The sequence below is a fragment of the Struthio camelus genome, chromosome 32 (assembly GCF_040807025.1).
Source record: "Struthio camelus isolate bStrCam1 chromosome 32, bStrCam1.hap1, whole genome shotgun sequence".
NCBI lineage: Eukaryota > Metazoa > Chordata > Aves > Struthioniformes > Struthionidae > Struthio > Struthio camelus.
This window is the reverse complement of record NC_090973.1, coordinates 2,533,995-2,551,118: the sequence shown is the minus strand read 5'-3', so window position 1 is coordinate 2,551,118 and position 17,124 is coordinate 2,533,995. Positions and strand designations below refer to the sequence as shown.

Here is a 17,124-nt window from a genome sequence, read left to right as displayed (position 1 = left end):
TTAAAGCTCACTCAAGTGATCCTAAGAGGGACAGAGAAAGGGGTGGCCTTGACCAGCTCTTACTTTGCCTGCTTTGCATTTACTCTCCCGGCTGCCCTCTACTTTCCACCTGGAAGGCAACTCCCAAGGCAACAGGCAGGCTGCAGCAGAACACACAGCGCTTTGGGGGGCAGCTTCTGTTTTTACATTTAACTAATGTCTCCGCAGTTGCATGCACAGTGCTCGCACTACCCTGATGACAGGGAAAAGCTGCCTTCCTCCTCTGGCCATAACTGGAGAGAAAGTGCTGACCTTTCCCAGCAAGCTCGCAGTGAGCGTCTGTGCCGGGCGTCCCAGTACCTGCCTTCCCAAAAAGGGCAGGCAGGAGCCTCGCGCACAGGAGTGGTGCCTGTAGCTGCCTTGAGATGCGCTCCAACAAGCAATCCCTTCTGACCCCTACAACTAGCCACAAGGGGCTCAGGCCTGCATTGCTCTTGCCTAAGCAGCTCTGCTGATGTGCACACACCAGCCCCACACAGCACTTGGACAGACCCACAGCTCGGCATTTCCCCCTCTGGCCTTTGCACCTCCTTCCCCAGAGCCCTCCCCAGCCCGCTACCCATAACATACACGACTGCTGCCTGGTCCACATTTACCTCACAACCAGGCTGATTCTCCTCCAGGGACTGCCCGTGTCTCTCCTTTGGGGACTGGGTGTGAGTCTGCTGAGTGGCACTCTTCACATCTGTCAGCAAGGAGCAGCCTGCGACCTCCTTGCGGGTGGCCAGGGAGATGTTTACTTTCTTTGGGGCTACGGTAGTGTGGAACAAATTCCTAGCTTTCTTCTTCATCCCATGTGGTCTCTCTACATTTATGACATTGCAAGACATTTCCAGCATTTTGTAGCAGTGATAGTTCTTTCCTATGTGCCCAAGATGGCAAGACACTTTCCTCGGAGCCTGAGGTGCATTTGCAACACTCTCCTGAAGACACGTGTTGTGCGCCCTTGCGTCTGGTTTGGGAGTGAGGGAGGGGCAAGAGCAGTCATCCTTTCCAAGGACTGGGAAAACCAGAGGAAGGCGATGCCATAAAATCCCAGTCACATCGTTCATTAGAGCAGGACGTGGACTAATTCTGCCTTCAGGTACCTCTTGGGTTTGTGTGGGAGCACAGCCGAATGGAGGCAGTCCAGGAAGGATCCTGGGAGCAATGTAGCAAACCTTGTTTAAGATCTTCATTCATGACCTGGATGATGGGGGCCAAAGGAATCCGAGGCAAGCTGGCGGATGACAGAAAATTGGGAGGAGTGGCTGATTCAGCACGTGATTGTGCTGCCACTCAGAGGGACCTGAGAAGTGGGCAGACAGGAACCTCATGACAGTCAGCAAACGAAAGCGCCAAGTCCTGCACATGGGAAGAAATTTCCCCATGCACCACAACAGGCTGGGGACTGACTGGCTGAGGAGCAGCTTTCCAGAGAAGCACCTGCGGATCCTGGTGGACAAGCTGGTCATCAGCCAGCAATGCACCTTCATGGCAAAGGAGGCCAACAGTATCCTGGGCTGCAGAAGCAAGAGCCTTGCCAGCAGGTCAAGAAAAGAGATCCTTCCCTCCTGCTCAGCACTGGTGAGGCTGCACCTGGAGGGCTGTGTCCAAATGTGGGCTCTCCTGTACAAGAAAGACATGGGCCTGCTGCACAGACTCCAGGAAAGGGCCATAAAGATGACCACGGCTCTGGAGCATCTCTCAGATAAGGACATGCTGAGAGAGGTGGGACTGGAGGCAGGAACTGATGGCAGTGCATTGATTGCTGGGAGCCAAGGATTTGGCCAACATGGCCCTGTAGAGAAAACGGTCCACCACTATCAGATGAGGTGTCCAAAGGAGGAAAAGGAAGTACCAAGGGCCCTTGCATCTGGCCTCACAGAAATAGAAATGCCAGGACTAAGGAAGGTGCAGAACAGAGTCATGGACATCCATTCTACACCACTTCTAGTCTAGGACTAGTCCTTGCTTCCTCACATGAGGAAATTGTTCCCTCAAAAGAAAGAAAACCACCCTCCCAATGCATCCAGTTCTTCGAGCAGACCAAGCGAGAGCCCCCAGCACTCGGTGCTCGGCATCTCAGCTCAGAAACTCCTTTTCCCAGGCTCTCCCACTCAGCAGAGAAGGCGAGAGCCTTTCCCCAGGGAAGTCCTGGCCACCAGCACTTGGATAAATTCTGCTGCAGGAGGCAGATGAGGGGGCTGCTGCCTCCAGGCCCCTCCCCTGTAGTCCTTCCACCTCCCAGCAGCAACATCACAGCTGCCTCCATCCTGAAAGCCATGAGGTTTTTTTTCTTTCTTCTTAATGAGCATGATATGAAGACAACAGAGCTTGGAATTGAAAATCCTATTTCTTTTCCCTCCCCCCATCCACAAGCACTGAAAATAACTGAGCCAATCTACCTGCTGCTAGCAACTCTCCAGCTACTTCATTTTTTTCTTTGAATGGCTATTTTGGGTATGAGTTTTGTTTTTTTCACTTGAGTTTTGTTGTTTTCACAGAGTGACAGAATAGATGATGTTGGCAGGGACCTCTGGAGATCCCCTTCTCCCACCCCCTGCTCAACCAGGGGCACCTACAGCAGGTTGCCCAGGACCAGGTCAGGATGGTTTGCAGTATCTCACACAGTCGAGACCCCACAGACACTCGGGGAACCTGCTCCACTCTCTGACCACCCTCACAGTGAACAAGGTGGAATTTCCTGCTTGGCCACTTGGTGCCCATTCCCTCTCCTCCTCTCACTCCACACCACTGACAACCACTCCGAACCACGGTCTCCGTCCCCCTTACACCCTCCCTACATCACCTGTTTGGACACCCGGAAAACATCCCACCACCACTCTGGTTTCCAGGCGAAACACTCCCGGCTCCCTCAGCCTCTCGCCGACGGGAGACGCTCCAGCCCTTCAGCCATCCTTGTGACCCACCACACCAACCTCTTTGACACCCACCACCACCACAGCCATCCCCCCGCGGGTGCCCCGCGGACACCGCGGTGGGGCTGGACCTGCACGTCCAGGACAAACCGCTCCTCGGGGCTCGGCACCGAGAGACGATCCCTCTGGGCGAGCCCCAGCCCCGAGCACGCCGGAGCCGGCGCTGCCCCAAAGCCTCCGGCCTTGGCGCCCAGAGCTCCCGCCCGGCAGCTGCCTCGCCGGGGCACCAGCACGGCCCCGCGACGCCTCCCTCCCCGCGGCCGAGACCTTCGGGCCGGGCAGCTGCAGAGCCAGGACTTCGCCCGCGGCAGCACCAAACTCCCGGGCCGGGGCCGAGGCCCGGCGGGGGGGCGGGCAGACGGGCTGCGCCACGGCCAGGCGCGGCGGCCATTGGGCGGCCTGCGTGTCGCTCACGGCTCACCCCGCCCCTGCCGTTGGCCCGCGGCCTGCCCTCGCCAGCTGATTGGCCCGCCAGCGCAGAGGGCGGGGCAGGCGGGGCGCAGGCGGAGCGCTGCTGTCAGGCCCGGCCCGGCCTGGCGCCGCCGCCCTGGAGCCCGGCCCCGGCCGCAGCCCGACCCGCCCCCACCCCTGCCCCGGCCCGGCCCTGCCCGGCCGCGGAGCCGCCCCGCAGCTGGCCCCCTTCCCGCTCGCCCCGGCCCTCGGCCCGGCCCTCGCCCTCAGCCCGGGCCGCACCGCTCCCCAGAGACCCTGCGCAGAGCCGGACCCTCCCGGAGCCTCCCCTGACCCGGCCCAGCAGGGAGCTCCGACCCGCCGCCCCGGCCACCTCAGCCGGCCTTGGCCTTCAACGAGCCTTTTCCCCAGCTCCTGCTGGCCAAGTCCTGAGGCCTCTCCACTTCCTTCTGCCTCTCACAGCCAAACGATGAAACGCAGCGCTGATTAACTTCAGACTCGCTGGAACTGATGATTCGGGGAGCCCAGACTTCAGGGAGGGAGTCAGCGCTGATACCGTCTCAACACGCTGAACGCATGCTCGACTGCTTGAGGATCTCCATGATCAAGCTCCTGCGAAACGACAAAGTCCAGCAGGAAAACATGCCACACAGTAACAGCTCTGCCGTGCCCTAACGGTGAACGTTTGCATGAGCTGCTCAATTAAAACAGAAACCGCAGCTGCGCTCTGTGAAGAAAAGGGGGTTGCAGACAGCGGGTCGCTCTGCCCAGAGCTCCACCAGGTTCAGGCAGTATCATCCCCCCAGGAATCTGTTGCCATCTCTGTGCTGGAGAGATTATTGCCCTTGGGAGTTCTGCTGGCAACCAGGGTCAAGGGAGGGCTCCCAAATGGGCTTCAAACAGACTTAGCTTAGGTCAAAGAGCTGAGGAGCAGACTGGACTGATTCAGGCGGAAGCACGTTACGCAGTGTATAAATTAAGCCCTCTACTAATATAAGTAGGAGGATGTTGGCCTATTCAGCCAGCATGGTTAGAATTGGAAAAAGATGTCTGCCCGTTGTCTAAAAAGTTGTTGTAAAACTTACAACATGTTACCTGTGTTTTACAAAAGCAAAACAGCTAACCTCATGTGAACTCACACAGAAATTTGTCTGGGATGACTGTATTAAAAATTAGATTTTTTTTTAGGATAAAAGCAATCTTTCTTGTTCGTTACAGGGCAGCACAATAAAGCTGCCGGCCTTGCTCTCTCCTGGTCCTGGAAGTGGTCTGCTGCGGGCTAGGGAGTGTGTGTTGTGTGTGTGTGTGTATGTGTATGTTGCAGGGGGAAGTGTTTAAAAGGAGCAGCAGGCAGGTATTTATAACTGGGGAACCCTGTTAAAAAATACATACGCTATACTTTCCTGTAATGGGAAAAAGCAGGAACTTGAGAAGAAGAACAGAAAAGAACCTTTTTTTCTGAAATGAAAGTCAATAAGTTGTCTATTAATTGCAATTAATTCATGGTATTAACTCCATTCCCCCACCCTTCCCGCTCTAGGGCTGACTTTCATTCTGAGTGTGCCAGGGGCCCGATGGGAAAGGGCAGAGTGAAGGGGCTTTGGGCTGGCTCTTGAGTGCAGCCCCAGGGCAGGGGGCTGGGGGTAGTAAAGGAGTGTGGGGAGAAACAGGTCCATGAACCTCTGCACTAGAGATCAGCCTTTTTGTCTCTTGTTATGGTGTCAGGTTAGGGGTTGGTGTCACATGGGGCTGAGGGGAGGTAAAGCCATACTGCAGCAGTGCATGGTCTGTTGCCTACAGTCCTGCTCTTAGCTTGTGACAGTCCTTGCAGTTTTGTGGTGAGAGGGATTTCTAGCTGAAAAAAGGCCCCATGAGCAGGAAGAGGATGAGAGGAGAGGGCAGCTCCTGCTTCCCCATCTGGCCTGGGGTTCCAGCAGCTGGAGGAGGTGCTGAAGTCTAATCCTGCAGCAAGGGAACTGTGGGCTGCAGGTTGTCTCACTTCATTTGGGAGGAGAGAGTGTTCCCATCTGCTGACCTGATGGCCAACCAGGCATCCAAGCTGGTGAGGGAAGCCTTAAAGTGGGAGCAACTGTGGGGAGAGGGTGACTCAAAGAAGAGTGAGGAAGTGATGGCGTGGGCTGGCAAGGAAAAGGTGCAGGGTGATGTGGACAAGAGAAACCCCAGAGAGAAAGCAGTGGGAATGCAGGGAGCTCTGCCTAGGGATGGACGATGGGCCTGTCGAGAGCTATGAGTGAGGATTAGCAGGCAGACCAAGAGGGGTGGAGCCCTGTAGTGGAGGTCTGCTATGGACTGCCTGAAGAAGGGCAGCCTCTGCAAGGCCTGAGGAGTGTAGAGTTGAGGAGAAGAAAACTCTTCCTGCTACCTAGATAGCAGCTCTCAGCTAGGCTTAAAAGCTGAGACCAGAGGCATGGAGGCAATAGCATGGTGCTGTGTGTCCCCAGGGGGACCACCAAAGCACTGTGATGGGGTCCCCACGGCGGCCACCAGGGCTTTGTGATGGAGGTGGCATCATGGCCACAAGGCCATTGTGATGGGGCGGTCCCCATGGTGACCGTATCCCTACTGGGGCCAGAGCCCCCAGGGGTCCCCACTCTGAGGAGAGCAGCTCAACCAGGAGGGAGCAGCTCCCCCTGGTGCCAGAGTAGCAAGTCCTCACGAGTGGATCCCAGACATGGACAAGGAGCAGCAGGCGAACGCCTGCTCCCAGTCCACGGACGGGCACCCAGGCACGCAGGAGTGCAGGAGGAAGGTGAGTGGTGGGGCTGGAGGGAGAGGCAGGCAGCAGGGCTGGGACCTGCGTGGAGAGCACGAGGATGGTGGGGAAGGGGAGGTGGGGTAAGACAGCCAGGCATGAGCGCGCCCAGTGAGGGGGCATTTATTCGTGGCCCTGGAGATTTTCTCTCAGGTAAAGCACACACCAGCCTGGATACTCCAAGGCCCACAGGGACCGCGTGAGCTCTGCACTGAGGGGCAGAGAGCAGCTGTGGGCCAAGCGCAGCTGGGCCATGTGCAGCCATGAGGTTCCCTTTGACATGGGGCTGGGGTTTCCTGTGCTGCAGGGGCTGCTCGTACCAACACAACCACCTCCATCATGTGCCCCCTTCTTCCCGCAGGTGGGCCAGCAGGAGCTGCACGCAGTGATGCAGCACAGCCGGACCCTGGCTTCGTCCCACCAAAGGGACAGGCTGCCTTCGCTCCCCGGCCCACAGAGCTCGTGGGCCTCTGAACGCGGCATCGTTGCAAAGGTACAGAGCTGAGCAGCGATGGTGGCAAAGCCTCTGCCTGACTCCCCAGAGGTGCCAAGAAGCGGGTGGGAAGTGCTGGGAGAGACCAGGAGGTCTCTGCCCCCAGCAGACTGATCACCTGCTCTGCACAGCAGTCTGCAAGGACATGCCTTGGGGTGTCTGAGGGAGCTGCCTTTGCCTGTCTCTTGCCCCACGGTGACAAACCCTCTCCCCACCCGGCCTTTGGGAGCAGGGGGGAAGCTGCCCACATGGGAGAGTGCAGCCATTGGCGAGGGCGTCAGGGGTGACAGGAAGTTTCCATGTGGGAAGGATGGAGGGTAGAGGGGAGGATGGCAGGAACTTAGCCTTTCCCATGGGCTTTGATTGCAGGTGGTGGAGGAGACTGCCAGGGACGTTCCCATTGTGGCACAAGCTCTGCATCCCTCCACTGGCCTTGTAAGGAAGGCTCCTCTGGGGCACAGGGAGACAGCGCCTGGCAGGACTCATGCAAGAGAAGGGACACCACATCTGCCTGGCTTACCACCTCTCCCAACCAAGGCAGCTCGGCAGGCCCCTGGAGGCCTGGAGACCTCTGCAGCTAAAACTGCAGGATCTACAAGGCAAAGCAAGCTGCCTGCTCTCGAAACATCCTGCAGGTCTTCTCCCCGAGGCAGGGCCAATGCCATGGACACCAAAGGGGTGGCCAGGAGAACCCTGGAGAGAGAGACCAAGGGATTAGAGAAGCTGGCAGTGAATTCCAGCACAGCTGCTGCCAGGGAACACTTCCCACCTGATAGTGCTGCTGGGAAGGCTGTGGACTCAGGGAAGAGCCTGGCAGAGGAAGAGCTAAAGCCATCCCTTCTTTCCTTGCCTCCCCTTCCAAAACCCAAGCAGGAAGCTCATGGTCCCACCTGGGCAATGCAAGAGCTCGTCCACTGCTTGCCTGAGCCCAGGCCTGGCTCTTGTGCATCAGCCCTGGGAAAAGCAAGGCTCTTGCTAGACGACAGTACCAGGACAACTCTTCCCCTGACAAGCCAGCAACTCTCCGGAAGCTCCTCCTTTGTCCCAGGAGCACAGGCCATTCCTGAAAGGGAGATGCGAAGCACGCCAGCATACAAGGAGCGGGACGAGCTGCTTTCTGCTCCTGGAGATGCCTGTGCGCAGGAGGTCAAGGCAGACTGTTCAGGCACACTGGTGCAGAGGCAGGACTTGGTGCTAAGCAAGTCCTCAGTGTCCCAAGGTGCAGACCTGCAGCCTCGTGAACTGCAAGTGCCCCCTGCTGAGACGCGCCAGGGAGAAACAGCCTCTTCTGCCCCGGATGATGCCCTGCAGTGTGCGACAACAGCCACAGGTTTTTCAGGGGAAGCTGGACTGCCCATGCCCTGCTGTGCAGAGGTGTCACCTGGCTTTGAAGAAGACATCCCTGCCATCTCCCACAGTGACATGGCCCCACCATCGCCTTCCGTGCCTGAGCCTGCCAGCCTTGTGCAGAACATCCTTGGAGGAGCTGGCCTGGAAATGATGGCTGAGAGCCAGGGCCCTGCCCCACAGGGCCCTGCCCCGCCTGCTGGGGCTGTGCAGGGTGCAGGCCTGGGGCTGGAGTCTGCTGCCTTGAGCCGTCCTGATGACATGAGCCCTGGACCTGGCCGGCATCCAGCACAGCCTGATGTGAACGAAGCCACGAAGGAGCTCAGTGCAGCCGTGCCAAAAAGGACATCATCGGCACAAACCAGCAGTCTAGCAGTACCAGCAAGCCCAGGCCAGGACGAGCCCACAGAGCAGGACAAAAGCACAGTCCCTGCAGCTCAGCAAGGGCCTGATGCCCGTGCTGGTGGGGGCAAAAGGGAGGTCAGCGGGGCCGGTGCACCCGCTTCCCCAGGCAAGGGCGGTGCACGAGGGACACCACGATGCCCCCAGGCAGGGCAGGGCCCAAAACAGCAGCCTTTGGGCATCATCTGCCATGTGCAAGGACAGCCTCTGCGCGTGCACCCCGACAACACCTCGCAGTATCTCGCAGTGCTCTCCATCAAAACAGAGCCGCTGGAGGAGCTCGAGAGGAGCAGCCTGGCGCGCACCGGGCACACCTTGGCCCAGCTGCAAGAAGCCTGTTTCCAGAGGAAGAAGCTGAGCCTGAAGGAGAGCGAGGGCGAGGAGGCCAAGGGGAAACGTTTCTCCCTGACAGCGTCAGGATCCCTCAACGTCAAACGCAAGGAGGTGAGTGCCAAGGATGGGCTGGGCCAGGTGGTAACCCTGCCTGCGCTGGGGCCAGCCGCTGCGCCCCACTGCAGCAGCGTGACTCTCCCAGTGGGAGCAGGGCCCCGGGAGGCCTTTTGTGGTGGGAAAAGCAGCGCCCTTCACAAATGTGCCTGTCTCTCTTCTTTTAGCTGCTTGCCAGAAATTCCTTCTATAACTTGTGGAAACCTGAGATAACGCGAGTGGAGCTCCTGAAGGATGCCAGGTGCAAGTGGGAGGTGCTGGAGCGGCTGTATGCCCATGCCCCCAGGAGGGAGCGGGAGGTGGGAGCCAGGAAGAGAGTGCTGGGAGCGGCGCAGGAAGAGCAAGGGGACTGGAGCACTGAGGAGGAGGAGGAGGACGCAGATGAAGAACTTCTGCAAAGGGAGGAGCTGGAGGAAAGCACGTCCTTGCGCGAGATCTGGGTCAGACCTAGTCTCAGGAGCCTCTTAGACAAGGAAACGTGCCCCCAGAAGGTGCCTTGCTCGCCCAGCGTCAAGGCCGGAGACACTGCCAGGGAGGCAGCCGGTGACATGGAGAACATGCCTCTGGAGCCAGCAGTGCTCGGAGGAGCCGAAGCAGGGGCATGTGCTTTGGGGGATGGCTTTCAGGAGGCAGGGGACAGCGTGTCTCTGGCGCCATCAGAGAGACCAGAAACAAAGCCAGAGGCCTGGCCTGCAGCCCGAGACCCTCAGGAGACAGAGGAAAAAGTGCCTGCCTCTGCAGCAGAAGCTGTGCCAGAGGCTCGTCTCTTGGCTGGAGGCCCTTGCGAGGAGAGCAACAGCCTGCCTCTCGAAGCACCACTGCAGGAGGAAAGAAAAGCAGTGGCTTCTGCCTTGTGTGGAGGCCCTCCTCCCCAGGTGAGCAAGGAGCACATCATTGGTCTCCCCCATCAAAGGGGTCTGCTGTGTGAGCTGTGTCTGGGGTGTGCAGGGTGGGTGCAGAGAGTTGCCCCGTCCTGTGGGAGCCCCCTGCCCATGGTGCCAAGCTGTCCCCCTCAGGCATTGGCCCTCTGCGATATCTGCCATGGGGGAGCTGCCTGGTGCTCTCCGTTTCCAAGTGGCCAAGGCCCAGGGCTGACGTCCCCTCCAACGCCTGCACTGCGGTCAGCCCTGGGGCCTGGATGCAGAGCGAGGAGGGAAGGGGCGACCCCAGCAGCAGCCCCCTCCCACACCCAGCGAGCCAGCCCCCTTCTGCCACCCACCCGGCCACCTCTCTTCCCCCCTGCCCGTCACAGCCCCCAGCCCAGCCCTGCTGCTATGTCCCCACAACAAGCCTTGTCCCGTCTCTGTGCCATCCGCAGGTCCCTTCCCTTGGGACTCACAACTCTTGGCAGCATCCCACAACCCCAAACCTTTCCCCCTGTCCATCCTGGGAAGCAGTGTCCTGAGCATCACCAGCTGATGGCACGTGGTGTGTGGGCTTGCTCTCCCCATGCAGGTTGCGTCTGAGCCCAAAGAGGAGGAGAAGTCCTCCTCTTCCTTCAGGCACACTCCAGAGGTGGACCCAGGTACGTACCCAAGTCAAGAGCCCTTCTGGGCACGGCTGGTCCGTCCCAGCACAGCGAGCGGCACCGAGGCCGGCAGCAGCAAGCGCTTGGGGACTGGCTGTGCCAAGGCCAAGACCCCTCGGGAAAGGCCTTGGTGGTGGGGACAGGCAGGTCCTGCACCCCCACAGCCCCTCGCCCACAGCTCTCCTTCCCCCCACAGGCATCACCACCCTCCCGGACACCGCAGCTCCCAGGCGACGGCCCTCGCTGCTCAGGACGGTGCTTCGGGCTCTGCGCAGAGCTTTCTGCTGCAGCTGTGCCACGGGGCAGCGAGAGCAACGGCGCCAGGAGGCCAGTGCCAGGCAGGTGCCCTGAGATGGGGGCTGGCACAGAGCAGAGAGGCAGAGTGACAGAGACTGTCCCGGGTGCTACAGAAACGCTGCTGCATCGTGTCCTGTAGCACCCATGCGCCCACACCAACCCTAGTTGGTGACAGCCATTTTCTTCTTCAAATAAAACCCTTGGAAGCTTTTTTCCCCCTGTGTTACTTGGTGTCAGGCAAATCTCCATAGCAAGACTAGTGCAGGCAATGGCAACGAAGCCAGGCAGGTCTGGAGAGAAAGCCGTTGAAGCAGTCACAGAGTCAGAGAGCAGCTGGGGTGGGAAGGGGCTTCTGGAGGTCTCGGCTCCAACGTCCTGCTGCAGGTGGAGGCAGCCAGCGGGGGTTTCCCAGGGCCTGGCAGGGTCGAGCTCTGACTGTCTCTGTTGCACCACCCTCAGGCTTCACAGGCTTTTGGCCCTCTCTGAGGGGAATTTTCCCTGCTGCCCCTTGTGTCGTGGCCCCTCGTCCTGTCCCCAGACACCTCGGGAAGGGTCTGGCTCCATCCTCTCCCCACCCTCCCCTTCGGCAGCTGCAGGCAGCAGCGAGATCCCCCTGCGCCTTCTCTTGTCCCGGCTGAACAGACCCAGCGACCTTGGCCTCTCCCCAGACATCCTGTGCTCTCCAGCTCCCGACTCATTCAGGAGCCTCCACTGGGCTTGTGCCACTGTGTCCATGTCTGTCTGGGAGTGGGGAGCCCTACCTGGACCCTGTGCCCAGACGTGGTCTCTCCCGTGCCGACCCCAGGGCAGGAATGCCTTCCCTCGCCCTGCCGGCTGCTCTCTGCTAACACAGCCAAGTGTGGGGCCGGCCTTGCTGCCCAGGCATGCTGCTGACCCCAGCTCAGCTTGTGCCCAGGACCTGCAGGACTTGATCTGTAGAGCTGCTCTCCAGTGACCAGGCCCCTGCCCAGCCTGCTGTGGGGCTTTTACTTTTCCCAGCAGCCCATTTCTGTGTGCTGTCAAGGTCCCTCGGAAGAACAGCCCTGGGTACCTACCACTGTGACCGTCCCTGAGAGTGCCCTGTCCCCTTCATGCTGTGAGCTTCCCCCAAAAGTGTCCTAGCTCCACCCACTGCTGGGAGCTTCCTCTGACGGTGCCCTGCACCCACATGGTGTTTCCACCCAGGCTGGTTCCCTGCCCAGGCACCTCCACAGCAACAGCAACATGAGTCTCAGCTCCTCTGCTGTGGCATTATGTGCAGCAACATTTCCCTGGCCTCTGCGGAGAGCTGGGCATGGACCTCCTGGCTCTGCACAGCCTCGCTTACCAGCCTGCAGGGCTTGGCATATGGCTGTGCTGCAACCCCAACTGCCCCTTTGTCCCTAGTGGCTGCCCCCATGGAGCTCCCCCACACCTGGGCTCCCCCACACCTGGGCACACCTTTGCATCCCAGGGCTCTCCTGACAGTGCTGGCTGTGACCCAGGCCACCCACAAGGACCTCTGCTGAAATATCCTGTGAGACCTGGCCCTCCCACGGTGAGCGTGGGCCAGCACATCTGTGGGGACCTCCCCAGGGACTGTGAGTGCCTGGAGAGCCCAGGAGACAAGCAGAGCAGCTGCCTGGGCAAGGCATGGGGGAGCACAGATCTGGGGAGAGGAAGGTTCTTCCTTTTCCCCACAAACCAGCTCCCAGCTGGGCTCAGAAACTGGGCCCAGAGGGCTGGAGGCAAAGACACCTAGATGGCGACCCCTTGCAGTCAAGCTCTGCCAGCCTCAGGGAGCAGCTGGTGCTGAGCACAGGGCCTGTCGACCCCTCCTTGTGTTTCCTGTCCTGCTGGGAGGGCAGCACAGGGATGGGGAACAGCCTGTGTCTGCCCCGGGGCAGTGAGGGACATTTTGGGAGGGAGGTAACTGTGACAGCCACGGCCCTGCAGCAGCACCAGCTGTGTCCCCTCCCTGCAGCTCCTGCCACAGCCCTGCCCACTCCTGCCCCTGCCTGGGCTGCTGCCCCCTCACTCCCAGCCCCCAGCCCCTCTCCTGCCACCGTGGGGACCAGCTCTGCAGGCAGGAGCTCTCCAGCCCCTGGCCCTCCCCCACCTCTCCCCACACCAGTGATCCAGCCCAGGCCAGCCAGCAGGATGACCACCTGCCTCCGGGTTGGGGGTCTTTCCATTCATGGAGTCCCAGAAGAGTTTTGGTGGGGAAGGACCTCTGGAGGTCTCCACTCCAACCTCCCATGCAAAACAGGGCTGCTTGGAGCCCTATGGTCTTATCTGGTGATCGCTGGACTGTGCCTGACCCCGGTTACCATCCCCAAACCTGCTCTGCTCCTCTTGTCCACGCACTGCGGGACAGCACCCCTCATCGGTGGGGCACTGCCCTCCTGCCTTGCCAACACCCTCAGCTCCTGCTTCCCCTTCCTGTACGAAGCAGCCCCACCCTTGCTGCTCCCAACAACAGACTCTTTGGAGCAAAACCATTGGAGCTGTGATACAGCAAAACCTGCCCTCCTGGCTACCCATCATCAAATCAGTTCCCACGTGGCTGCCCTCCCCGCTAAGGCTCTGCGTGCAGTGTTACCTGGCTAGGGGGTCCAAATCTGAGGCACTCCTTACACCTTTCAATTGGCTGTCAGGCAAGGGTTGCTGTTTTGCATATATGGTCACCTTGGGGACCCGCAACCTTCTTCTGCTTGCATCCCAGCTTCCCTTGCCAAGGCTTTCTTGACTGTAGTGAGGGGGCAGGTCCACGGTAGAGATGGGGAGTCAGGTCAGCAGGACAAGACAGGGTCAGGTCAGCACCCGAGCAGTGCAGGGCCAGGCACAGGCATGCCCACAGTGTAACTCAGGCAAGGCCCAAGGACAAGGGCAGAAGCTCCCTGGCAAGAGGGAGGAGGCCCCACAAAGACATCAGTCACTCTCTGTCTGCCCTGCTCTTGTGTCCAGGAGATCCCCCTCCCTGTCAGCTTGCAGCCCCTCCATGCCCACCTCTCTCCCCAGCACAGCACAAGAACTCTGGCTGGCCCTGCAGCCCCTCCAGCAGCTCCTGCTGCCTCAGGAACAGAGCAGCCTATCCTGAGCCTGCTGCACAGAGACACCTGTTTCTTGTTCTCATTTTCTAACTCTAAATGCTGCCCTGCTTTTCTCCTCAGACAGCCCTGCTCCCCAGAGCACCTTTCTCCAGGTGAGTGTGTCTGCGCTGGCCTGGACATCTGTTCCTGCACCCCTCTCCTGTGCTCCCCACATGCCCCTTGGCTGGTGGTGCTCCTCTGCAAAGTGAGTGGGCTCTAGGACCACAGGGTGACTCCTGAATCTGCACTGGCTGTGCTGCTTGGGGCAGGAAGCAGACTCAGCCAGACAGAGATCACCACCACTGATACTACTGGCACATGTCTGTGCTCATAGATAGAGCTCAGAGTGACCCCAGGGTGTTCACAATGGCACAAGATGTATTCGGGTGTGCACTACCTCTAGCCTGTGGTATTTCACTACAGGTGCATCAACTACTCTCCAGTCCCCCTTCCCTGGGTCTCCTGGGTCCACACTGCCTCTCCAGGGATTACAGAGCTGTCCCTGGAGATCCCCTGAGCTTTCCTGCTTCCTCAGGTTCCTCTCCAGAAGGATGGGCATCTGTCATCAGTGCTGTCACCTGTGGGACAGCCCCACACAGGTAACTCAGAGACCATTCACCATCTCCACTGACATTGGTCACCAAGAAATGAGCCCTGAATCCAGCTCTTGCTCCCTAACACAGTACACTGGGACTCTGAGCTCATCCCCTGGAGCCCACAGGGCTCACAGGCAGAGCAGCAGGCCCTTTTGTGGGGCAATCCCTTGCGGATATTTTTGACCTCCGTTTCTGAAGAAAGCCCAGTCTTCAGGCATGCCACTGAGGAGATCCTCTTTTATCATAGGAATGTTATTCTGGAGGCCAGGTCGGGCATAAGAGTGCCCATTGCCTTGTCCTGCCTGTATTTACAAGGACACACACACACATGGAAGCACAACCCTACCACCACCACTAGGTTACTGGGCTGCGTACCCACGTTAGAGTGCAGAAGGATAGCATGGGAACAACTCTAAAAAGAGAAATTCCTGTTGTTGATGGTGGACATGTCTCCAGGAAAGGTTCAGTCCCCATGTGAAGGGTACAGTGAGGAAATGCCTGCTGTGGCAGCATGGGGATGGTACTGTCAAGTATGGAGTCTGTCCCCACAAGCTGCTGCCTGACTCCTCTCCCCTCCACTCCCCCTCCACTTGTAGCTTTGGAGCACTAGAGAGGGAAAAGACCAGCCCATGGGGACAGCTGGCAGCCACCCTCACAGGAGAGGGATGGGAGATCACACCCTGACTGTGGTCTGGAGAGCTGAGCTCTCCTAATGGACACAAGACCAATGGTCTCACCCCATCTTTACTCATCTGAGCCAGACTCTGTCCCACTGAGCTCCCTTCGTGTCAGTGCCAAAAGAGACCCTGTAGAAGGAAACTCTCCTCGTTGCACTGAGGGCATCCAAGGGAGCTCAGACTGGTGGGATCTGAGGTTCCCCCATCTATGTTGATGAAGGGGGAAGCCTGGCTTCCTGCCTCAACACAGTCTTTTGGTCAAATTCAAGAGAGGGATTCCTGAGAACAATTGCCATGAACTGGAACTTTTTTTTTTCCCATTAATGTAGGAGAGAAAAATAAGAAATAAGAAATGAACAGCACCTGGCCTGAATGCCAAATGACAGAAATGATGAGTGGATATACATGGGATGGTTACTGGTGCTGATATTGTACCCACTGAACCATTTTATCCAGTGCATCCTTGAGCTCCTTGTTCCTCATGCTGTAGTTGAGGGGGTTCACTGCTGGAGGCACCACCGCATACAGAACTGCCACCACCAGATCCAGAGCTGGGGAGGACAGGGAGGGGGGCTTCAGGTAAGCAAACAGGACAGTGCTGACAAGCAAGGAGACCACGGCCAGGTGAGGGAGGGACATGGAAAAGGCTTTGTGTCTTCCCTGCTCAGAGGGGATCCTCAGCACAACTGTGAAGATCTGCACGTAGGACAGCACAATGAAAATGAAACACCCAAACACTACAGAAAGAGTAACCACAAGAACTACAAATTCCCTGAGGGATGAATCTGAGGAGGAGAGCTTGAGGATCTTGGGAATTTCACAGAAGAACTGCTCCACGACATTGCCTTCACAGAGTGGTAGTGAAAATGTGTTTGCAGTGTGTAGGACAGCATAGAGAAAACCAGTGCCCCAGGCAGCTGCTGCCATTTTGACACAAGCTCTGCTGCCCAGGAGGGTCCCGTAGTGCAGGGGTCTGCAGATGGCAACAAAGCAGTCATAGGCCATGACTGTGAGAAGACAGTACTCTGCTGTTACCAGGAAGAGAACTGGGAAGACCTGGGCAGCACATCCTGAGTAGGAAATGGCCCTGGTGCCCCACAGGGAATTGGCCATGGATTTGGGGACAATGGTGGAGATGGAGCCCAGGTCGAGGACAGAGAGATTGAGGAGGAAGAAGTACATGGGGGTGTGGAGGTGGTGGTCACAGGCTACGGCTGTGATGATGAGGCTGTTGCCCAGGAGGGCAGCCAGGTAGATGCCCAGGAAGAGTGAGATGTGCAAGAGCTGCAGCTCCCACATGTCTGAAAATGTCAGGAGGAGAAACTCATTGAGGGAGCTGCTGTTGGACATTTGCTTCTCTCCAAGCATGGGGGACTGTCCAAGGAGGAAAAAACATTGACAAGTTAGGACAGACTTCTCTGAGCAAAACTTTCTGTTTCCCACAGAACCCTCTCCCCCTCCCCCCAGACACATGCACATTACCTCTCCTCATCTCACCAGGACTGTCACTAAGCTCCGTGGTTTGAGCTCCAGATTGTACTGTCCTGAGTTTGCGGTGAGGAGCAGAGTCCTCTGCCTGTGGGCTCTGGAGGAGTCGGTCCTGACCTACAGCTGTGGGTACATAGGAACAAAGATGGCTAAACTTTCATATTCACAGTTGTAGTCAGATTTCATCCACTCATAATGCTGAAGCGCTTTTCAGCATCTTCACTCTCAGTTCTAAACACTGTGGGTTCACTACTAGTTTTAAGGATTTCTTTGTTTTCTTTTAACTTCCCCGTCACAGCTGAGGAGGATTCTTAGAGTTAGAAATCCCCAGCACTTCTACTGCACTCAGAGGGAACAGCTGTGAATCCTGGGAGGCAAAAGGATTCACTCTGGCTTTAGTGCAGAGGGAGGAGAGCTGCTCTGTCCATCAGTCTTTTTCCCAGCTGCCCTGTGCTCACACCTCTGAAGTGGATGACACTTGCACTCATGTTACCCTAACAAGAAACAATACTGCTGAGAGCAGAGGAATCCAGTTTCAAAGAGCAGATCACCAAACTCAGCACCCTTTCTCAGAGTATCTGAAGGAGGTCTCAGCCCCTTCCCTTCTAGCCAGGAACACATCAGGCTCTTTCCA

The 17,124-nt window shown here is 58.1% G+C and overlaps 2 protein-coding genes across 2 annotated transcripts in view; one reads left to right on the top strand and one right to left on the bottom strand.

The window, feature by feature from the left end:
• LOC138063507 (maestro heat-like repeat-containing protein family member 7) overlaps positions 1-17,124 on the top strand; it is a 330,369-nt gene that overhangs the window by 38,538 nt on the left and 274,707 nt on the right. The window lies entirely within an intron of this gene.
• LOC138063510 (olfactory receptor 14C36-like) lies at positions 15,417-16,352 on the bottom strand. The gene has a single exon (XM_068923125.1). The coding sequence runs from the start codon at positions 16,350-16,352 to the stop codon at positions 15,417-15,419; it is 936 nt and encodes a 311-aa protein (XP_068779226.1).

What these genes read in the sequence shown, in the direction of transcription:
- LOC138063510 (XM_068923125.1), bottom strand. Translation starts at nt 16,352, where the DNA reads ATGTCCAACAGCAGCTCCCTCAATGAGTTTCTCCTCCTGACATTTTCA.